Source organism: Podarcis filfolensis (genome assembly GCF_964270895.1).
Source record: "Podarcis filfolensis genome assembly, chromosome: Z".
Classification (NCBI taxonomy): Eukaryota; Metazoa; Chordata; class Lepidosauria; order Squamata; family Lacertidae; genus Podarcis; species Podarcis filfolensis.
In genome coordinates, this window is record NC_139617.1 from 4,158,772 (window position 1) to 4,182,114 (window position 23,343).

The 23,343-nt window shown below is 47.2% G+C and overlaps 1 protein-coding gene and 1 long non-coding RNA gene across 3 annotated transcripts; one reads left to right on the forward strand and one right to left on the reverse strand.

The window, feature by feature from the left end:
• The first annotated feature begins 4,428 nt into the window (after positions 1–4,428).
• LOC310754109 (rho-related GTP-binding protein RhoG-like) lies at positions 4,429–16,959 on the forward strand. Its single transcript, XM_083595667.1, has 2 exons — positions 4,429–4,706; positions 13,783–16,959. The coding sequence occupies exons 1-2, from the start codon at positions 4,524–4,526 to the stop codon at positions 14,380–14,382; spliced, it is 783 nt and encodes a 260-aa protein (XP_083451793.1). The 5' UTR covers positions 4,429–4,523; the 3' UTR covers positions 14,383–16,959.
• Positions 16,960–18,640: 1,681 nt separating this feature from the next.
• LOC310754669 lies at positions 18,641–21,336 on the reverse strand. Of its 2 annotated transcripts, none has more exons than XR_014543949.1 (3): positions 21,173–21,336; positions 19,923–20,275; positions 18,641–19,316 (listed from the first exon to the last, which is right to left on the reverse strand). It is a non-coding gene; the product is annotated as an uncharacterized lncRNA (long non-coding RNA). The 2 variants fall into 2 exon arrangements; XR_014543950.1 differs by having other exon boundaries at positions 18,641–19,322.
• Between the last annotated feature and the right edge of the window lie 2,007 nt (positions 21,337–23,343).

A 23,343-nucleotide genomic window follows, 5' to 3' on the forward strand; every position in this document is an offset into this window, starting at 1 on the left:
CACCAGCTTAGGTGACTTTCAAAGGAAATCAGAACTCCATGGAAAAGGAGGCTGTCAATAGCCATGATGTGTTGTCCCTCCACTGTAAGAGGCAGTATATCTGTGACTTGCTGGGAGTCACAAGTGGGAAGAGTGCTGTTGTGCTCAGGTTGCACTTTCAGGCTTCCCCCTGGCATCCAGCTGGCCACAGTGACAGCAGGACTCTGGGCTACATGGACCTTGGGACTGATGCAGCAGCCAGTCTCTTCTGGTGCTCCTACCATTTTCAGAAAGGGAAAGGATGTAGAAGGAGCAGAAGCAAGGGAAATGTATGTTCGCCCCTAGCAGAATTTTGATCCACCTGAACAGTTTCAGGTGTTGGAGGGAATTTTTTTGGGGGGGTTGAAGCTGTTCAAGGGTCAGTTTGCAGGCTTGGAGAAGTGGTGATAATAACTATCCATTGAAATGACTACTTCACAGAGTTGGAAAACAAGAACAGCCTGATGCCAGGGTGGGGAACACCTTTCTCAAAGACCTACCTTCTTGGCATATGCCAATGGTGGGCGCGGCCAGAGGCAAAACTGGGCAGACCAATTAATGTAAATTTTACCTTCGTACAGTAGGCTTGCTTGTGCACACGCTTTCTCCTCCATCCAGGCATGCAAGAAGCATTATCAAACTTCATTGTAGCAATCAGGCCAGGCAAAAAGACTCTATGAGGGTGCAAAGCAGGGCCAGTAGAGGATGTCTGTGTGTGATGGGGGGGGAGGGGGGCTGCAGAAAGTCCCAAGGGGGCTGGAGAGCTGCATTCAGCTCCTGAAACTGAGTCCCCTACCCTGACCTACATAGAAACTAGGAGAAGAATATGCTATGTCTGTTCTGAGCTGCAGGCCCAAAGTGGTTTGATGCAGGGATACCAAAGAAGGATGGAGACAACTCCAGAATGGCCTCTTCTAAGTGCTTTATTAAAAGAAAGGTATAAACTCACAACACAGCATGCAGAGCCTCACAGTCTTTACAGACATGGGATGGAAACAGCAACAGAGAGAGGTCGTCATGACCTGCCTGCAAAGTGCTAATATGCTAAGCATTACTTACACAAAAGATAGCTTGCGTCAATTTGTCCAGAACCTCCCCTCACACCTGGCTGGTGAGGCCATAGGTGGCAACTGTCCAAAGCTTCTCCCCTCTCTGGGCCTAGAGCCCAGCATCCCAAGGTCCACAGATAAGCGCAGCATCAAAGCAAATTCATTAGTATACATCAAAGCAAGCTCGTTAGCATACACCAAAGCAAGGGAACATAAACATATATGAGCTCATTCTTGCAACGACTACCAATTAATTGTAGGGTTATCCTGAATACCAAGATGGCGTTTGCAGAGCTTCTGGAAAATTTCACCTTTGGTTCAATACAGTGTCCTTCAGGCACATGGTGACCTGTGAGAATTCTGGAGTTCCTGGAAGCAGGTTGCCGAGGAACAAAGCCTGCCTGCCTGCGTGGCCATGGGCGATATGACAAGTAAGGTAACACCTTTCAAGGTATTACCTTGAAAGTATTGCCTTGAAAGTATTACCTTGAAAGTGCTATGTTCTGAAAGTGGTATGTAATAAGAGAGCATATCCACGTTAGCTTTTGCAAGAGCTGTTGTTTTCAGCAGGCTGGCCACAAATTTGTGTTCTTTTCCCTGTCACCATCTCAACTTTAGCTAGCTTTTCATTTTCCCTGATGGGAAACGATGTGTCACTCAGAAAGCACGCATAACTAGCCCAATAGCATGTATCTGGGCTGATATGGGGCAGCAACTGCTTGACACAACATCTTGTGATCTCCCAACAAACAAAGCAGAATGAATGCTTAAGAAATATCTGATGTCATCTAATCTCCCTGCAAAGAAAGCAGGATGAATACTCAATAAGCAGATAACCTGGAAACTACCTCAGAGAGGTACCAGCTCTGGATGAAAAGGTGCTAGGGATTGAACCAGGAACATTTTGAATGCAAAACTATGTGCTTTCTACCACCTTGTTCTCCTGTGGCCTGGTATGAGTGAATCACTGGATGGCCACGGCTGCTGAGTGGCAGCATGCAGAAGTATAGGAAGTGTGAATGGAAATGCTTTACGTTCCCAGGTCCATGCAGGAATACACACGTTGCCTCTGTTCTGCCATACCAGTGACGTCATGCTTTGGTGCTTGAGTTGCCTACTGGAACTAGGAAATCAGGGTGATAAATGAATGTCTGCCTTAACTGCATGAAATGCAGAGAAACACAGGCGGTGATAATTATGTAACATAAGCAAGTTGTTGATAACACAGGCATTCTGACATTGACAAGGAAATGAACAAATATGAATTAAACATCCTTTATCTCGATTCAATCAGATGTGATAGTGTGGAACCTCTCGATAGCTTGTAACTCAGCAGTTTCATGTTGCAGCCTCCTGTTGAAATTGCTCTAGGATGAGCTCTCTAGAATCACTTACAGAAAGAACTGGAAGGTTGAAATGTTCCCCCCAAAGGGCTTTTAAATATTGTCATACCTGATGCCAAAATTTGTGACCATTTATTTTTTTCCACAGAACATAGCTGGCAGATGATAGCATACATGACATTGGAAGATGAGGTGATTGAACCCCAGATGTTGTGAATGGACGAGGGTGTTCAGGCATATGCCCCTAGAGAGTAAGAGTGTAACCCTAACCCCTATTTAGTAAAGGTAAAGGGACCCCTGACCATTAGGCCGACTCCGGGGTTGCGGCGCTCATCTCGCTTTATTGGCTGAGGGAGCCGGCGTACAGCTTCCAGGTCATGTGGCCAGCATGACTAAGCCGCTTCTGGCGAACCAGAGCAGCGCACGGAAACGCCGTTTACCTTCCCGCCGGAGCAGTACCTTTTTATCTACTTGCACTTTGACGTGCTTTCAAACTGCTAGGTTGGCAGGAGCAGGACTGAGCAACGGGAGCTCACCCCATTGCGGGGATTCGAACCGCCAACCTTCTGATCGGCAAGTCCTAGGCTCTGTGGTTTAACCCACAGCGCCACCCGCGTCCCAACACACCACTGAATTCAATAGGACTTACTTCTGAGTACAGTGGTACCTCGGGTTAAGTACTTAATTTGTTCCGGAGGCCTGTTCTTAACCTGAAACTGTTCTTAACTTGAAGCACCACTTTAGCTAATGGGGCCTCCCACTGCAGCCACACCGCCGGAGCACGATTTCTGTTCTCATCCTGAAGCAAAGTTCTTAACCCGAGGTACTATTTCTAGGTTAGTGCAGTCTGTAACCTGAAGCGTATGTAACCTGAAGCATATGTAACCCAAGGTACCACTGTATTTCGGGGTTAGGGGAGTCTGTAACCTGAAGTGTATGTAACCTGAAGTGTATGTAACCCAAGGTACCACTGTATACATTATTTGGATTGTGTGGTCACCCTCTCTGAACTCAGGGGTCATTCCTACTGAGTAAATGAGTAATGGAGCAGGGATGCATGATGTTCGTGCTGCTGATTTCATGTATGGTCTCAAAAACCTCAGCCATCACCGCAGTCAAAACTGGCCTAAGGTCACAGAGGCTTGTCTTATTCCTAGGGCTATCATCTGAGTGGAGAAATTCCTTCTTTACTGATTCATCATATGTGTTTTTAGCTGATGAATCGATCAAATTAATGATTTGATCTTGATTATATTTAATATTTGTATTCTGCTTTTCCAACAACAAATGTTGAGCTCAAAGCTGTTATTGTCGGCATCCATCTGTCTTGTAAGACAATGGAAGATTGTGCCTTTGAGGGTAAAGTCAAAGCACTGTAGAGTTACAGCACCTGCTATGGCTGCAGAGAGCGATACGGTAGAGACATGTGTTGTTGCAGATGGGGCAGATGAAGGTGCCTGGTTGTGTTGCTGCAGATGCAGCAAGGCGTTTCTTCTCTCTGCGCTCCTCCCAGCAGCCATTCCTCCCCTAGTCACTCTTCTGGATACATGACCTGACATGTATCCAGGCACTGTGGCAGTCATCTGCAAGGGATCCCCACATGACAGTGTTAATGGCAGCTCACAATAATCACAACAGCACTGCACACACACATTGTAAACACTATAATATTGAATACAGTAACATATAAATAACTCGATGATAAATTCATCAGCAATTCAGCAAAATCACAAGAATTCAAAATATCAGAAAGAGCTGCTGAGTGATGCCAGGCGACCTCCTCTCTTGGGTTTCTTTCCCCCCTCAGTGGGCAGGCACAACTCTCTACGTTTCCAAACCAGACTTAATGCCTGCAACCGTTTTTTGTTTTTCCAAATCTCCACAACCTCCTTGCGAGGTAGGCTAGCTAATGCCCTCTTTCAGTCTGGGAAGCCGCGGAAACTACATCTCCCATCAACCCCAGTCGCTGGCCACGGAAGCCTCCCCTACGCAAGAAAAACCATAGACCGAGGGGGGAAAAAGAGAGGACGGAAGTGCGCCTGGAGCAGACGCCGCAGGAAGCTCGGCTGGCTCCCGGCCACCGTAGGTTCGAGCTGTGTGTGTGTGTGTGTGTATGTGTGCCCGGCGGGCCGTTCCGAAAAGGAGGGCGGGCAGCGCGCGCGTGCGCAGAATCGAGGCCGGGCTGCGGCGGAGGTGTGGGGGCGGTTTCCCTCAGCCGGATACAGCTTCTCTTCGGCCGGCGGCGGTTGCAGCTGACGGGAGAGAGCGAGCGAGAGAGAGCAGGGGGGACCCCAAGGTAAGACCCGGAGCCCCAGGCCGGCTTCCCCTCGCGAAGCAGCGGGTTCGGAGGGTGGGGAGAGGAGCGCTTGCTTCCCGCTGTGTGGCCGCCGCCCTCAGGCCTGACAGGATGGGGGAGGGGGGCTATTTTAAAAAGGAACCCCCTGTGGGTGGGGGGAATCTCTTGCGGGCTCAGAGAAGCCTCCGGGGGCTCCGGGGGGTGGGCACGATGAGGAAGGCCCCCCCCCAGCCCAGTGTCTGAGCACCTTCCTTGCAAGCAGAGGAAGACCGGGAATCGCCTCTCTGGTGGCAGGGCTGCTGCCAGTCAGTGCAAGGCAATACTGGAGGAGAAAGGCCCAGTGGTCAGAGTGCCGCGGGGGGGGGGGCGAGACGGCTTGGTGTAATCTGTGGCCGCTGTTTCAGCCCCCGCTGGCAATCGCCAAGAGGAAGCGGGGAGGGGGGCGGAATCTGATTGATTGCTGCCGGTCTGTGCATGGGGTAAATGGTCACGTTCAGGGCAAAGGGGGTTTGCTGCCGTCTGTATGGGGAGGCTGGTGGGGTAGCTCAGCTGGGAGAGCCTTAAGACCTTTAATCTCAGTTCGCCGGACTGTAAATGAGAAATGATGCGGCAACGCGAGGAAAAGGATGGCGATCGTGAGTTCGGGACAGGAGCGAGAAACGTGATTTTAAGAAATTGTATTGCATTAATTTAATTTGGTTTGGTTAGTAATCGTTTGGGAAATTAATAAAAAATAATTTGTGTGTGTGGGGGGGAAAGACTCTTCATTTCAGAGCTGTGGGTTCGAGCCCCATGTCGGGCAAAGGATTCCCTACATTGCAATCACTACATGGATTAGTTGGTCTCTTCCAACTCTACAGTTCTGTGAAAAACCCAGCAAAAATCAAGGTCTGGGGCTTGGAGAAGGGCTTCGGCATCTGCTTTGCATGCAGCTTCAATCCTCCACACCACCAGGGAGGGCTGGGAATGTACCAGGCCTGGAATCCTGTAGATCTGCCTCCAGCCAGTACCTTCTTGCTGCTGCCAGCCTTAGGCCTGTAACAGAGTGGGCAGAGTAAGAATTGGCCTGACTCTGTATAAGGCAGTTTCCTCCGTTCATTAGCAATATCAGTAGGGGGGGGGAGAGAATTTGCTTTTGATCCCTGAGATCTCCAGGTGGGGCTAGGAGAGGACCCTGCCTTAAATCCTAGAGAGCTGCTGCCTGTCATTGCAGACAAAACTGAACTTGCTGTGATTCATGTTGACTAGATCAGAGGCAAGCAGCTGAACTGGTTCACCACTGAGGCTTAACTTTGGAAATAAATCATGAACTTGGAGGCTGCTATGAAATTTCATATTAATTAGCAGGTAAAAGAGATGTAGCTCAGTGGTAGGGCATCTGCTCTGCATGCAGAAGGTCCCTTGTTCAATCCCTGCTTCTCCACAGAGTCTTGAGAATGATCCTTGCCTGAAATTCTGGAAGCTTCTGTAAGTCAGAGTGGACAGTGCTGGGCTAGGTTCTTAATGGTCTGACTGTATAAAGGCAGTGCTTGTTTTCCTAACGTCCAGAGGCTGCAGTTTATATTGGTCTTTTAACCAATGAAAATTTCTCCCAAAACTGCAGAATGTAGTCTTTGGATATCATGCCCAAATAACAGAGTCTTGTAGCAGCTTGAAGACTGACAAATCTTACTGTGACATAAATGTCATTGAGCTACAACCTGCTTCATCAGATGCATAAAGCATAATCCTGAGTTCCAGGTATATTATGTTTGTCCTTGTCTTGCATAAGGTCCAGCTTGAAGAAGTTGAGAAAAATAACAAGGGAGGAGCTGGGGAGAAGAGAGAGCAATATTGTTAAAGCCCCAGAGTTTTCTATTTGTAATAGACATTAACACTTTCTGCTGTTGTAAGCTGTAGGATTTGTGCCTTCAACATTATGCACTTCTACTTCTCTCTCTCATCTCCCCCTCTGCAAACATTTTAACATTTTCCTGACAGTTCTGGAGAATGTGGGAACTTGTTCTCTACATGGATACCTTTTTATTGATCCTAATAAAGGTGTTACCCACCTGAGGTCTTTTGTTGCATTTCTAATAGGCTTTTAAAAAATGTTCTAATAAAGGGAACCAAAAGATAGTGATGGTGGAGAAGAGGGGAGGTCTTCATCTTTATTCACTGTGGGTGGGGGGACCGTTGATCAAATGCATTGGCTAGAGTTGCCAGCTGACCAACTTGGTCTGCTCCTGTGCTTGTACAGCAGCCAGAGGTGTAGAAATTAACAGGTAAAACTTTTCCCAGAGAAATTAAATTGCTGTGATTTGTGCATCAAACTGTTAGTAAACATGCCAGAGTAGGTTTAGAGAAAAGTTGGCCACCTGCAATGCATTCTGGGTGCTGCAGAGATGCTTAGCAAGGCATCCGTCAGTGTTAGAAACTGAAATATGAAAGCTAGGAGCTAAATGGCACCTTAAACCTAAGTTACGGGCACAACAAAGAAATGTCTAGGCACACTTTTAAAATAACAAGAATACAAAGCTGAAAATGAATAAACTGCAGCTAAAATATTATGTTCATTTTTCATATGGTCTAGTCCTTCTGCCCAACTCCCTAGTATTCTTAAGAGGGTCTCTTCTCCAGTCTTCAAAGAATAGCTGGAAGTGGGGAGGCAGAAAACGCTCCTCCTTTTCTTCCATTCTGCAGTTTTAATCTGAAATTTTAGGTGCAGTACTGCGTCCAGAGCTCAGAAACTGCTCACACTAATGAAATTCCCTGTCGCAAAATGCGCCTAGAACAATGGGAGTTTCGAACACTGGCACCCGTTCAGGGCTTCTTTTTTCTAAGGTAGGATTGGTCCTACCCTTGCTCTTTGGCAGCTCTTGCATTCCTTGTTACACAGCTGCATGATCCAGAGATGTTTTGCCTGTGGATGAGAGGCCAGAGCACAAGCAGTGAGGCATGGCTGCTGCTTCTCCACCCAGCTTGTGTACCTCCCTGGGGCATAAGGCTGATTTCTTTCTTTCTGGTGGCTTGCCAGCTAGACTTCGTTCAAGTGTGTCAAATTGAACTGGTGATCACGTGATGCTTTTCTCCCACCCACAAAGGGTGCTTGGGACTTGGTAACCCTTCTATGATCTACCCCCAACTCCACGCTCTGTCATTTAAATTTCAGAACTGGCACTCTCTTACACTGGCTACTTCCATATAGTCTGGTAGCGTCAAATTGTCTTTTATTTTATTGATCCAGTAAGCAGACATCACATTAAAACTTGTATATCAGCTTACAGAAACAGGATGCAGAGTTGTCAAAATATTGATTTTATATTTAATTGGATAAATTTTCTGCTTTCATCTGAATTTAGCTACAATTTATGTAGGAATCTTAATGACACAGTGTGCACATACACCCTCCTTCCCAACTCCTTTTCAATATGGCTTGAATATGGCTAGCACACAGGGGGACATGTGTGAGCAGCAAATCCTTTGTATGCACAATCTGTGGCGGGGCTCCTCTCACCTTGCAGCAGCATCTGCAAAGCTGCTTGCCATGTACAGCAACCACTGGGGAGGACTGAAGCAGAGTGGGTGAGGAAGTGGTTTTTTGTACAGTGTATCTGAATTGACTGTTTACAGTTTGTCACCTTATCTCTCCCTGGAGGTGTGGCAGCTTTTGACAGCATATTATGTGCCTTGCAGGGAGGGTGTTTGGGATACCAGGCTGATCTGAACTCACAGTCATTGCTGCAGTTTGAGCTGCTGACATTAGTGAGGATGGAATAGCTAGGGAAAGTGAGGGCTGTTGGAGCTTGGGGGTCCTGCTGCAAATGCAGTTTTGCTACCAGGGCGTTGCTCCTATCTGGACACCCTGGCTCCATAACCCAGCACTCTCTTCCTTCTAGCAGGAAGCAGACAAAACTGATCTTGTGACACTATTGTTACAGTTATGTTTTCAAATGTAATCTTCAAAGCTATATTGAATATCTATACAAGTCACTGCTATATTGTTCTTGCAGTGCATCATGGAATACTGTTTTTTGGCGTGTGGGGTATGGGGGGAGAAGTCTGTGCATTATAGAGATGTGATGAGTGAAATACATTTGCTGGGGAAAGTGAATGAGTTGGTAAAGATGCTTTGTAGGATGTGATTTGTAAATGAAATAAATAATTTATAATAATAAAATAGATGCTGGTTATAAACTGTTAGCCTTAGATAAAATGTGGCCAAGAAATTCCCTAAACCAACACTCTTAACAACACAATTCCTTACATATAAGTTCCATTGAGTTCACTGGGGCTTCCTTCCCAGTTGTTTTCATTGCATTTTGTATTTTCTGCACCACCATGATATGTGTGTTAAAGGTGATAGATAGATAGATAGATAAATAAATAAATAAATATATACAATAAGTGGGTATAGGATTTCACTCTTAATGAAGATAACTAGCAAACCGATTCCATTTTTGGGGGGCGGGGAATATTCTGGCCACCTCTGCTTGTTATTACACTAGCAGAAATTTACATGTGGATGTTTAGATGTTGGGCAGACCAAGGTTCCCTTATCACAGTTAAATTTCTAGCCATTTTTTTGTAACTGGCGGCTGTCCTTGCTGAGCCTGTGGTATATGATAGTTGAGATAGTATGTGACATTTTACACACTTCTGTATATGAAGCTGAGCTGGTTAGCTCCATCTTGTCCAGGCTTGACGAGATAGCTCTTTAGTGTCTGTGGCAGAGATTTTTGCAAGCCTGAGATCAGTTATTGGCTAGAGTGGTGGGATTGAATCTGGAAAGATACAGGACTGGGCAGGAGTCCAGTTTCCCAGATTTTGTAGGCTGCCTTCTATACCACACCAGTGCTCCCCTTTCATTTGATCACAGCTTCCTAGTTTTCCCTTGAAAGTGACTGCATTCCCTCAATGGCAAACATACCTCCCATAAGGAATTGCATGGATCCAGGCTTCCCCAAATTGGTGCTCTCCAGGCATTGTGGGTCTCCAGCTCCCATCCAGCCCAGCTAGCATAGCCACTGGTCAGGAATGATGGGAGGTGTAGTTTTGAATATCTGCAAGGTTCCAGGTTGGGGAAGACTCCAGATATGTTAGCAACTTTCACAGAAACAGCAGTCCATAAAACTTGGAATTCAAGTTAAATGTCACACGAGAAGATGCGGGATATTGGTTTGGCTCTTGTGGCTGGTTGCACAACAGAAGTCCCATTACTTCCTGTTCCACAAAAAAAATTCCACTAGTGCAACCGTTGTGCTGGATTTCATATTGCGCAACTGTGATTCTTGCCCTTACACTAGCGCAACAGTCTTTGCACTGGCAGTTACAAAATTTTGGGTCTCAGACTCCAGCTGCTTGTTTGCGGCTAGTATGAACTATTCAAGCAAGATGATGGTGGAAGGACATTTTGGGAGTTCAGATTGGATAGAGCTTCAGTGTGGATGATTGCTGTTGTGTGAACAGAGAACTCCAGTGCCAGTGTTCTCTCCCCCCCCATCCCCAAAAAGGAGATTGGTGATTTGGTGAGGAACTGGAGCAATTGCTTTAAGTGAAGGGACTTGAGCCAAAGGTTGCAGAGAGTGGTTGACTGAGTTGCTCTCTGGAGAGCTGCCCTGCTAATACATGTTCAGCTGTTAGTCTCTTGGAATGGGCTGCATTATCTTCTAAGAGGGTTTCTCGCTCAGCAGGAAACTGCATCCTGGGAGCTAAGTAGCACCTTCCAAAGAAAGAGGCTGACAAGTTGTTTCTTGTTTGGGCTAGCTTGGCAGTTCCAGCTTGAAAGCGTGCAGGCTTTTGGTTTATATTTGGGAGTGATATGTGGCTCCACCAAGTCCATTGGGAAAGTGCTGGGAAGTGTCCTGTCAGAAAATGGACTCCCCGCCCCATCTCCAAATTGTCTCTGGTGAATTTGAATTTTTCATGCTAAAAGTCATTCTGAAACTTTCCAGAGTGACGAGGCCTGCGCTGAGCTTTGCACTTTGCTTTCATCCTGAACTCTTCACATATATTTGGTATTAACGTGTTTGCAGCTCAAGCCCCTTAATTCCTGCTGGACCATTCATTGTTAAGAATAATCTGCTCTTGGCTTCCTTCTCAACAGTTCTTTGTGTATTCACAGAAGGCCTCCGTGCCTCTGGTGCTGGCTGAGAGAGGAAACGTTCTGAGCACCCATCACAGCTGTTGCGTTCTAAGCTGTTGTGGGTCTTGGACTGCTGAATTGGGCCCTAGATTGCACCAGACCAGCTGACAGATAGTTCAGATTTAACAAAGCAGAAGATGTTTCTCTTGCAGTCATTTTCAATGTAGAGAATTTCTGCTGGTAGAGAACCAAAGTTAAGACTGCTCAAGATTGCTAGAAACTTATTACAGAGTGTCTGGTTTGTTCCTTTGCTGTTTATTCAAAAACTTTGGTTCAGCAACTAGGAAAACTTTTCTAACAATCAGGGGCCAATGCTAACTCTTGGCTGGGGAGCAGTGAAAACTAGCCATGTACTGACCAGGGCAGAAGTCTTTTTGGTGTGGGGGAGGGGGGCAGTATTTGTCTTAATATTTGCTGAGCCAGCTCTGAATTGGACCCCTCTCCAGTTGATGGAGCAGTTTAGAATCCAGCAAATCTTTGTCTAGACCAGCTCTTCCTGTATCCTGCCCCATTCCGAGGCGTTACACTGGCTGCCCAAATACCACAAGTGGTATCCTGTCAATAATCTGCACTGTTGGCAGGCGCAAGGGAGGACCCCCCTGCTGGCAGAGGGAAATCACTGCACTCTTAATCCCCTTCCAACAACAGATCAGGGGTCAGCAAACTTTTTTAGGAGGGGGCCGGTTCACCACCCCTCAAACCTTGTGGCGGGCTGGACTGCGCACGCATGTGCGCGTGCACACATACGCATGCATGCACGCACGCACATGGCAGAGGGGGGCTTCTCTCTCTCCCCCAGCCCCTCCCCTCCCCCACTTTCCTACCTCCTCCACCTCTCTGCCTGCGGTTGGGAGCCGGTGGTGGTGGTGGTGGTGGTGGTGGTGGTGGTGGTGGTGGTGCGTCTCCTTTCTAGGCCAGCTTTCCCAGGTACCTGGTGCGGGGCCAGCAGGCACTCCAAGCTCCAGCCAAAGCCCCGTGACACTCCTGTCATGATGCCTACAATGCAGCCATGGACGGAGAGGCTGGCAGGCGGGTGGTGAGTCTGGGCTGTGCCTCAGCGCACGGGCGGCAAGGCTTTGGATTGGCTGGCACCAATCAAAGCCCAGCTCCCTTCCTCCACAGGGCAGGGAGAAGCCCGGAGGAGGGAGGGAGGGAGGAGGGGGGAAAGGTGCCCGGGGGGGGGATTGCAAAAAAAAAAAAGGCACAGCACGAATGATCATGCCGATCCAAGTGGCAATTCCAGGACCGTCTGCGGGCCGGATCCAGAAGGCAATTGGGCCTGATCTGGCCCGCAGGCCTTAGCTTACTGACCCATGACATAGATCAAGGGTTAGGATTGCTCTGTTACTGACAAACCAAAAAGTGTGTGTGTGAGTTTAGGGTGAATGTACGTTGAGACAACAAGGGACGCGGGTGGCACTGTGGGTTAAACCACAGAGCCTAGGACTTGCTGATCGGAAGGTCGGCGGTTCGAATCCCCACGACGGGGTGAGCTCCCGTTGCTCGGTCCCTGCTCCTGCCAACCTAGCAGTTTGAAAGCACGTCAAAGTGCAAGTAGATAAATAGGTACCGCTCCAGCGGGAAGGTAAACGGCGTTTCCGTGCACTGCTCTGGTTTGCCAGAAGCGGCTTAGTCATGCTGGCGACATGACCCGGAAGCTGTACGCCGGCTCCCTCGGCCAGTAAAGTGAGATGAGCGTCACAACCCCAGAGTCGGTCACGACTGGACCTAATGGTCAGGGGTCCCTTTACCTTTTTTATGTTGAGACAACAAGTCATGGTGTTTTACAATCTCTGGAGTTTTACAAAATACATCAGGCAGACCTGGTCTTGTTCAGATGCATGGTTTGCTTAGGAGTAGGTTCTAGCTCCCCAGAACATGGTTTTAAAAAGTGTTTGTTAAACTAGGTCAAGAAAAAGCTCCTGTGCTGTGTAAGACAGCTTCCTGGGTTTTTGGGGGGTGATGATGGTAGTGGTGGGTTGTTCTCTGATTGCTTCTGGCTCATTCCTGGCTGGTTTCTCTTTTCTCCTTGCATAACTTCTGAAAAATGAGCTCCTTACTGTGGTTGTGGTTCTTTTAAATGCTTACATATTTAATACATTCGTATTCTGCTTTCTCCTAGTGCACTTTTCTCCTAATGCAGTTTACTGTTAAAGGCACTGTACTAAAACAAAAGGTACAATAGACAAAACAGAATCCTCTCAATCTGTTTGTGGTTTCTTTAGGAACTGTTACACGTCATTCGCAATTTTGAATATTTATATTTTGCCGTTCTAGCGAATGATCTTCCAAGGCAGCTTATCCAGCCCAGCAGCCCTTCAGTCTCCTGGCCGAGGCATGTAGCTAGAAAGTGCCTCTTTTCAGCTCTGCAGTCTCAGGGCAACTTGCAATTGGAGACTATAGAACATGGGAATTCTTCCTGACACCAAATCAGACGCTTGGTCTACCTAGCTCAGTACTGTCTGTGGTGACTAGCAGAGGCTCTCCAGGGTTCCAGACAGGGAGCCTCTCTCAGCCCTACCTGGAGTTGCTGCAGACTTGGGACTTTCATCCTGATACTCCACCACTGAGATGTGGCCCATCCCGGTAAACCTTACGTTTTGAGGCAGGAAGGTGGGAAACCAGCTCCTTTCAGTTATGCTTCCCTTGGCTGATGGGGCGGGACCAGGTTTTATTTCCATCTTGCCATGGTTTTCTCCTGGACAGCAGATGGCGAAGTCTCCCTGGGCCATTGGCTGATGGTAGAGGCCTGAGTCTGCCTCTCTTTGGCTTTGCTGTCCCCTGGGCAAGTGGGAAGTGAGTCGTCTCTGGAGAAGGGTGGGTGCGGAATGCATGTCCATAACGTGGTTTCTGAGTTATTGCATAAGTCTCCTAGCAATACTGGAGGCTTGGTCCAGTATTTTTCTCCCAATTGAGTTTGGCTTCCTCTGACTTCTTCCTTTCTTTGTGCAGGACTCTTCCCTTCAGATCAGAAGAATGCAAACGATAAAGTGCGTGGTTGTTGGCGATGGAGCTGTGGGGAAGACCTGCTTGCTCATCAGCTACACTACCAATGCATTCCCTGAGGAATACATTCCCACGGTGTTCGACAACTACAGCGCTCAGATGACTGTTGATGGCAGGATGGTTAGTCTGAATCTCTGGGACACGGCAGGCCAGGAGGAATATGACCGCCTGCGCACCCTCTCCTATCCTCAGACCAATGTCTTCGTCATCTGCTTCTCCATTGGGAGCCCCTCCTCGTACGCAAATGTGAGGCACAAATGGCACCCTGAGGTGTCTCACCACTGCCCAAATGTGCCGATTCTTCTTGTTGGCACTAAGAAGGACTTGAGAAGTAACATGGAGACGGTGAAGAAGCTGAAGGAGCAGAGCCTGGGCCCCACCACCCCCCAGCAGGGGACGTCGCTGGCCAAGCAGATTGGAGCCGTCAAATATTTGGAATGTTCAGCGCTGAACCAGGAGGGGGTGAGAGAAGTCTTTGCTGAAGCTGTGCGTGCCGTTTTATACCCTGTGACAAAGAAGAACTCCAAGAAGTGCCTTCTGTTGTAGTCGCCAAGGAACGTGGAGCAAGGATTGAGGGCTTTGGGTTGTTTTGAAGGTTGCCTCCTTAATCTAATTGCATCTTGCACTAATGGCTCTAAAGAGATATATTTCTTTCTGCAAGTACTCCTGCAGTTCAGGTGCCAGTTCCAGCAGACTGGAACAAAAGACATCAATTCCAAGTTTTAAGATCACCCTATCTGCCATATTCTCAGTGTCTATGCTTACCTAATTCTCCATCTCTTCAGTGGAGGAGAGCTGCAGCCAAGAGAGACTGTCCAAGACAAGTGCTTTCTTTGCTATACAAACCTAAGATACAGTCCTTTCTGAAGGAGACAGTAATCTGTTTTGATTCATGTGCCACTGTTGCTTTTCCTAACAATTTCTTCATCAGTTAGCTGTCTTTTGTATAGATAGGGCTGTGCCTTTCCAATAACTGTGTCAATTTGCCAAGGGTGTTTGAGAACATGTTCTGAATTTTAGAATGTCTCCGCTGTGGGATGCAAGCACCACATGTGGTAACAGAGATTTAGAAACTGAGAGGGCTTTCAGTAAGATCAAAACTACTCTGCTCCTCTTCGTGGAATTGGATGCAGGTTCCACAAACATGTTCTGGGATTGGGAGCTGGTCCCTTTTTGCTTTCAGGGTTGGAAAGCTGGGCTTTATAATGCAGCTCCTTACTGTTTCTGGAGGGTGTCCCTCAGCTGTGTGATTAAGCCAAGGCATCCTTTCAAAAGCTGACTTTGCCACATACCTTTTTAAAGCTGGGCTTGCCCTCCACAGGATGATATTTCCTTTCTCAGCCTGCCATAAGAGTCCATCACTCCAAGATTATACTCTTGCTGTGCCTGCTGTAGGAAGATGCCCTGATGGCATCGCTGCCAGGCCAACTAAACCCCACAATGAAGAATGTGCCCACTCACTTGATTTTAGGTATGTTTTATACTGTTGGAGGCTTACTGAACTCAGCTATGCTACAGGTACCCTTATATAAACTCTGGACTGGCTGGCCTTTATGTCCATGGGCACCGTGGCAGTGCCCACCATTTCCTCAGCATATGCCTCCTTCCCCAAATATTGTGGTTGACCGTAAATCTTATGAATGTGGTATAGATGGCAGAGATCTGCCTGCTCTAGAGCAGAAGGTCTCATTTGCTCACTACACCCGCCTGCCTTTTTAATATAATTGCCAATGCTACAAAGCAGTACTGCATTTCTGTGCCTTTTCATTAGTACTATGTTTTCTCCTGCAGGTGAAAATATCAGTAATTTCTTGCCTTCTAAACTTTCAGGTGTAAATGCTATTAAAATGTTGCACTGGTTTGTTGACCTCTTTAGGACATAGGTACCCAATATAGGTGCATATAGGCAGGGTTTTAACTTTCACTGAAATATTAACTTCCCTTTCTTGGAAAAAAAAACATGTGCAAGTGCTTTTTAAAAAGAAAACATGCATTTCTAGCACCACAGCTGATTTAATCTAGTGGCATTAAGGAACTTTTTTTACTTATGATGATTTGTGGCCATATTCAAGATCTTTAGTTTATTGGGAGCCTGATGCTCTATGGCATCTCTCTGGCCAAGGATAGCTTATTTATTTGATCAACAAGTTTGTTAATTGCAGTTCTTGAGAAATGAGTGTTTTCTCCACAGGTATGCTGCATTGCTGCCAAGGAACAAAACAATACTGAGCAGAATTCTGTTCCTTTTTTTTTTTAAGCTCAGCACCATTTCGAAGTGAATTATTTATGTTTTTATATGACAATTGTTCTGATTACAAATCTGGTGTGTGTAAATGGAGAGCAAAATTTGCCTGACTTTAGAATCGCAGTACTTGTGAGCTGTCCTCGGTATTGATGCCAATAAAATGCAGGCGTAATGGAGCTAGACAGATAACTGAGACCAGGTGCAAAACCAGTGTAGTTCACACCATGGTTGAACAAAATCGGCACCTAGAAGTCCTAAGAGTTGAGGCTAACCTGACTAGATCACTACAATTGAAATTGGGTATTTTCTTCTCCTCCCCACATAGCCTGGGTCCTTTGGCTGTGATCTGACCATTCTCAGGATTTAAAGTGGAGACGGACACATTCTTGGTGACTAGGGAACACAGTTAAATATGGTTTGGTCTAATCTCTGGATCCAAATGCTTTTTTGAACACCAAATAAAATCATAACTGTGTTAGGCTCTGGTGCCTTTAGGCCCAGAAATATTGTGGACTAGGCTCTGCAGGCCAATAGGTTTTTTTTTTTTACTTGAATGTTTGTGTAGAATGTGCAGGCCCTAAAAACTTGCAAAGCTTTCTTCATCTGCCTTGCAGAAATAATTCTGGGTGCTGCAGGGGCCAAGGTGAAATAGCTGTCTGATCTGCCCGTTGGAAGGAATTTCTCTAGGTTGAGGTTTTACGTGGTTGATGGGTGTGCCACATGTGCCTTAATGTGCAAGGGGAATCTGAGACTGTGTGGTACTGAAACATACACTGGCAACTGATTTTATAGTTAAAAAATAAATTTGTATGGCGACTAACGGAGTTATTTTTAAATTATGCAGAATTAAATTGTAATAAACCATTTTCTTGGTTTTTTCCTTTGTCTGGTTATTCATTCTCTCTCTCTTTTCGTAAGGGGTGTTTCAAAAAGTGTTCCCTTTCTCCCTGAGCTTTTGTTATAAGGAATTTGTAGATCTCTCCATTCCTCATTCTTCCATTCAAACCAGATTTTCATAATCTCATTCTTCTTTTCCTTTATATCCATCTTAGCAGGCCTCTGGCTCTCCTTAATCATCTGCGGCATTATAGCTCCTCCTTCCTTTCCCTCTAAATTGTCATGTATCTCTTTCCCCACTTTCTCAAATTTCTCGGATTTCTTTTCTTGTTCAGCTGCAAAAATTTTTAGCTCAGATACAAAATCTTTTTGTTCTGATACAAAGACTTGAGTCAAGTCCCTTCCAGTTTCAGCAAGTTTATTTACTGTTTCATTCAATGTTGTAACATTTATAGCCAAAACAATGCATTGTTCTTGAAGTTTTCCCAGAAGAAGAAAAGTCTTTTCCAGTTCAATCAGTATTTTTCAACTTACAGCCATTCTTGTAATGTCCCAGAGCCCCCTCTAGAGGAGTTCTGGTTACTTAGTATTCCTTTCAGTTCCAATCCAAAAGTCAAAATAACTTTTTTCTCTTTATTTTCAACAATTTATTACCTGAATGTAACAAATATAACCAGCCGAGGCAACAGAAACAAAGTCTCTTTTTTCCCCCCAGCTTTGACAGCTAATTTGACAGCTGTCAAAATCTTCTATGTCTCTTCAACAGGCTCTCTCACAGATCGCTCCTGGGTCCTGGGGGGGGGGGGGTGACAGTTCCACTCTCAAAAATAGCTCTTATCCTCCAGCAAAGTCACTTATACTGCCAAAACGTGAAATTAATTACTTTTATCCTCTCAAGAAGGAGGTGTTCTCTCAATCTTAGTTATCTAGTCCTTGCTTTAAAATGTTTACAAAACGGGGAGACGGACTTCCTCTTTGCGCCTTCCCCACTCGTGCCAAATCCAAGAAAGAAATTTTAAGTCCAATTTCCGTATTACTCACGGGTTGTTACTTTTAGTCCAAATGTTCAAAGGAAGAAGTCAGCGCTCTCCGACCATGGCATGCGGCTTCACTCCGCGGAGACGGGTAAACAGCTCTCAGCTCCGCGCCGCTCACCCCCGGTCCGTTCCGGAGCCTTTAAAAAGGCTCCTTTGCAGCGGGGGGGGGGCGCAAATGGAGCCCGCCGAGCCTTCAGCTCACAGGCTTCCCCACCTGTGATTTTTTTTGGGTCCCCGCTTCGCCGTAGCGGTAGAACCCTAGCTCCACGAAGCCGATTTCCTCCGGAGATCAGAGGAAATCCGCCATTACGGTCGCTGGCGCTGACCGGAAGTCATTCTCTCCCATGCTGCAGAGTGTGTGTGACTACTGGATCACATACTCTGTGTGTTGACATTCCATTCTTTGGAAGCGAGGGAACAGAAGGAACTGTGCGCCACTTCCGTCTTCTTTGTTCTGTGTTCTGTTCTGCTGTTCTCTCTCGGAGGGCCCACCCCCCATGGTGCTTCCGTTGGAAAAGGGGTGTGGTTTAAGCAGCCCGGTTGCCCCACCCTTTCCCATTGTGCCCTGTCCCTTTCCCTGCAAGGGTTCGGGTGAGTGCAAAATGCCTACTATAAACGCATGCAGAAAGACAAACGTATTTTACCACCCTACTCCCCATGTTAATCACAACACTATACAACACAATACAATAAAAATACCTTTATTGGCATTTCAAGTTAAGACCTTCCAAAATGGCTTGAGATACAAAGTCTTTCTTCTTTCTGTTTCCTGTTTCCAAGAGATTTGAATTGGGAAATCCTTTCGATTCTTCATTAATAAGAGGCAGTGGGGTGAGGGAGGCCACGGCCACATCCACACCATTTAACACGCTATGAAGCCGCTTTAAACACTCATGGCTTAAACACCCCCAAAGGCTCTGGGAGCTATAGTTGGAAAAGGGTGCCAAGAGTTGTTAGGGGACCCCCTGTTCCCTGCCAAGAAGGGAACCCTACCTCTACCCCTACCCCCACCCCTACCCCTCACGCTAACCCTAACTCTAGCCCTAACGCTAACCCTTAAGCCTTAACTAGAGCTACAATTCCCAGAGTTCCCTGGCAAGAAGGGAACCCTAACCCTGCCCCCTAACTAGAGCTACAATTCCCAGAGTTCCCTGGCAAAAAGGGAACCCTAACCCTAACCCTGCCCCCTAACTAGAGCTACATTCCCAGAGTTCCCTGCCAAGGGAACCCCAACCCTACCCCTGCCCCTGACGCTAACCCTAACTCTAACCCTTAACCCTTAACTAGAGCTACAATTCCCAGAGTTCCCTGGCAAGAAGGGAACCCTACCCCTACCCCTACCCCTAATCCTACCCCTAATCCTAATCCTAATACCGTATTTTTCGTCCCATAGGACGCTCCATCCCATAGGACGCACCTAGTTTTTTGGGGGGGGAAATAAAGGAAAAAATTTTTCCTTTATTTCCCCCCCAAACCAGGTCAGGGAAACCAAACCAGGGCGGGGAACAGCGGTATGGCGACGCTGCACCTCCCCGCTGTCCCCCGAGCTTGTGGGGCTGGCCGATGTCTGCCCGAAGCGTGGGGCGCTCTGCTTCAGCGCGCCCCGCGCTCCGTGCAGCAGGCTGCTATCTGCAGCCTAGGGAGCCCTGCGGGAACGCCTGCAGGGTTCCCCAGGCTGCGGATATCTGCCCGGCGCGAGGGGCGCTCTGCTTCAGGGCTCCTGCGTGCCGGACGGCAGGCTGCTATCCGCAGCCTAGGGAGCCCTGCGGGAACTCCCGCGGGCTCCCCAGGCTTGCTGATAGCTTCCTGAAGCCTGGAGAGCGAGAGGGGTCAGTGCACACCGACCCCTCTCGCTCTCCAAGCTTCAGCGAAAGCCTGTATTCGCCCAATAGGACGCACACAGATTTCCCCTTCATTTTTGGAGGGGAAAAAGTGTGTCCTATAGGGCGAAAAATACGGTACTTAACCACCGTAACAAGTCTCCGTCCCCTTAACCACCTACAGTTCCCATAATCCCTGAGGGGAAGCCATGCCTGTTTAAAGTGACTTCATAGCAGTTCCAGTGGTGCACCTAATGTGACCTAATGTTCCCTCCCTCATTTTCTTCTCTCTCCCCACTGCCCCATCACTTGCAATGCAGCAGATGTCTGCCTGCAGTCTCCCTTCAAAGCTCCTTCTCTCAAGTATGGCCAAGGCCTTGTCCATTCCTCACTGCCAGTATTTCACGTTCACTTCTCCGATGTAAATAGGGATGTCCTGCAGTTCTCTTGATGACTTTTAAGACGGGACTTGGGGAAAACCTCACCGGCTCCAGACATCCCTGTAAGGCAAAGGCAAACAGATGAGTGGGATGGCCAACACCCGACAGCGTCCCCCCAGATTCCTCCTCTGTTTGGCTGCCTGTTAACAAACAAGGCTTCCAAACCAGTTTGCACCCATCTCAGCCAGCTTAGCCTCGCAACATCCACTAGCCTGAATGCAAATTCTTCCGACAACCATCCACCAGCTGCAACCTCATCAGGTCCATTGCCAGACATCAACCAGCTTCAGAGCTGAGTGTCAGTCACCTTCAAGTAGCAATCCCACCAGCAAGTAATCTTTGTACTTGCCTTCTCCTTGCTCCACAGCATCCCAACACCGGGTGATTGCCTCCTTCCGCTTGCCGGCTTGCCACCACGGGGCAGGAGACCACCAGGGCCACAGCATCCCAGCACCGGGCAATTGCCTCCTTCCACTTGCCGGCTTGCCACCACGGGGCAGGAGACCACCAGGGCCACAGCATCCCAGCACCGGGCAATTGCCTCCTTCCGCTTGCCAGCTTGCCGCCACGGGACAGGAGACCACTTGGGCTGAGTGCCACCGAGCTGCCCATTTCTCTCTGGGGAGGGCAACGGGACTTGGGGAAAACCTCACCGGCTCCAGACATCCCTGTAAGGCAAAGGCAAACAGGTGAGTGGGATGGCCAACACCCGACAGCGTCCCCCCAGATTCCTCCTCTGTTTGGCTGCCTGTTAACAAACAAGGCTTCCAAACCAGTTTGCACCCATCTCAGCCAGCGTAGCCTCGCAACATCCACTAGCCTGAATGCAAATTCTTCCGACAACCATCCACCAGCTGCAACCTCATCAGGTCCATTGCCAGACATCAACCAGCTTCAGAGCTGAGTGTCAGTCACCTTCAAGTAGTGATCCCACCAGCAAGTAATCTTTGTACTTGCCTTCTCCTTGCTCCACAGCATCCCAGCACCGGGTGATTGCCTCCTTCCGCTTGCCAGCTTGCCACCACGGGGCAGGAGACCACCAGGGCCACAGCATCCCAGCACCGGGTTATTGCCTCCTTCCGCTTGCCAGCTTGCCGCCACGGGGCAGGAGACCACCAGGGCCACAGCATCCCAGCACCGGGTTATTGCCTCCTTCCGCTTGCCAGCTTGCCGCCACGGGGCAGGAGACCACTTGGGCTGAGTGCCACCGAGCTGCCCATTTCTCTCTGGGGAGGGCAACTGCTGAGGCTTGCACCTTGGCCCACATTTATACCCGCTCAGCAGCCAAATGTTTTTGTCACATCACAATCAACCCACGGACAATGGCAGCAGCTGGGGAGGCATCACCATCACTCCCTCAGCCCTCACAATGGTGAGCACAGCTCAGCAGCCAAAACACACACACACACACACACAAGTTGTGCCAATATCTGTGAAGGCCACACCGGAAACCCAAAGGGGCAGGAGGGGGACATTTTTCAGCCCAGTGGTTACATTTCCCTCCACACAACACTAGTCCAATACACAAATGAACAGAGCAATGAAAGCAAGCCTTATCTTTGCACAGGAAGCTGTTCAAGGAATGACATGCAGAGAGAAATGACATGGAGATCTGAAGACTTATGGATTACAAACCTGACTAAACTGGAAGCTGGAGTTTCTGGGACATTTGGACTTAAAAGAAGTAAGAAACAAGATTTAGACTACAATTTTAAATATGGAGGTCTGGCTGGAAGAAACATGGACCTTATTGGGACAGAGCTTCTCCGAGATTTGGTGTTTAATACAAAGGACTACCAAAAAAACCGGCAGAGAGGAAATGAGAGAGACTTAAGAGCCTCGGACGTGAGGTCACCAGGCTGACACCAGATAGACTGATGGACATTTGTTGGAGCTTGAAACCGGGAAAGGCGGGGAGTGGGATTCTGGGTATCCAAAGGCTGTACAATTATACTTTGTTTTTATATATTTTTGTTTTGTTACTTATATTAAAATGGGGAACTCGTGAAAGGGAATTGGGGTCTATCTTAGAAAAGATATTAAGAATAAGTATTGATGCATAAAGAATGAGGTTTATGTTAAAATTGGTTAATCAAAAGGATTTAAATATAATAAGGTAAAATTTGGGGATAAGAACTTGCTGAACTAAAAATTGAATTGGAATACAAGAAGGGGAGGTGTGGGGAAGTCAAGGAAATATGTTATTGAAAGAAAGGAATGTAATTATATGTGTGGTTTTTTATTTATTTATTTTTTATATTTTTTTTCTTTATTTTTTGAAAATTTCAATAAATATCTTTTAAAAAAAAATAATGTGCAAGGGGAATCTGAGACTGTGTGGTACTGAAACATACACTGGCAACTGATTTTATAGTTAAAAAATAAATTTGTATGGCGACTAACGGAGTTATTTTTAAATTATGCAGAATTAAATTGTAATAAACCATTTTCTTGGTTTTTTCCTTTGTCTGGTTATTCATTCTCTCTCTCTTTTCGTAAGGGGTGTTTCAAAAAGTGTTCCCTTTCTCCCTGAGCTTTTGTTATAAGGAATTTGTAGTTCCTTGGAACCAAGTTTGTTTAGAGCAACTTTGATCTTTTATGAAATGCCCTTGCTCCCTTTAAGAATGTTCCTCTGTTTTTACAGCTTTGATCTTGCATTTAGTTCTGAGGGAAATATCTCTCCAGTCATGCCTAGAATTGCATTCTGAGCTGGAGAGGAGGATGTGAGTTATGACAGTAGTAGTGCCTCTTAAAAGGTTGAAGTAGGGATGGTGCAGCAGCTACCATCATCTACGCCTGTTTAAATGTAACCTTTATCATGTCTTTGTTCCATTTCAGAAGTGTCTCCTACTCCATTGTTCTATCAGACCTTCACAAATTTGGTGTAGGCAGACCAAATTTATAATGTCCAAGAACTACAATTGGACATATGCTACTTCTGTTACCTCTAGTGCCACCTCACCCTTGCCTGATTTCTGCTGGGTGGTAGTTGTGCAGAAAACACAATAAAAACTTACCCATTTCCCAAAACAAGCAATTGTGTGAATATATGTGGATGCAAAGGGACGCGGGTGGCGCTGTGGGTTAAACCACAGAGCCTAGAACTTGCCGACCTTCGGCGGTTCAAA

Coding starts and splice junctions, on each gene's coding strand:
- LOC310754109 (XM_083595667.1), top strand. CDS start 4,524: ATGTGTGCCCGGCGGGCCGTTCCGAAAAGGAGGGCGGGCAGCGCGCGC. Junction 4,707..13,782: donor AGAGCAGGGGGGACCCCAAG/GTAAGACCCGGA, acceptor TTCTTTGTGCAG/GACTCTTCCCTTCAGATCAG.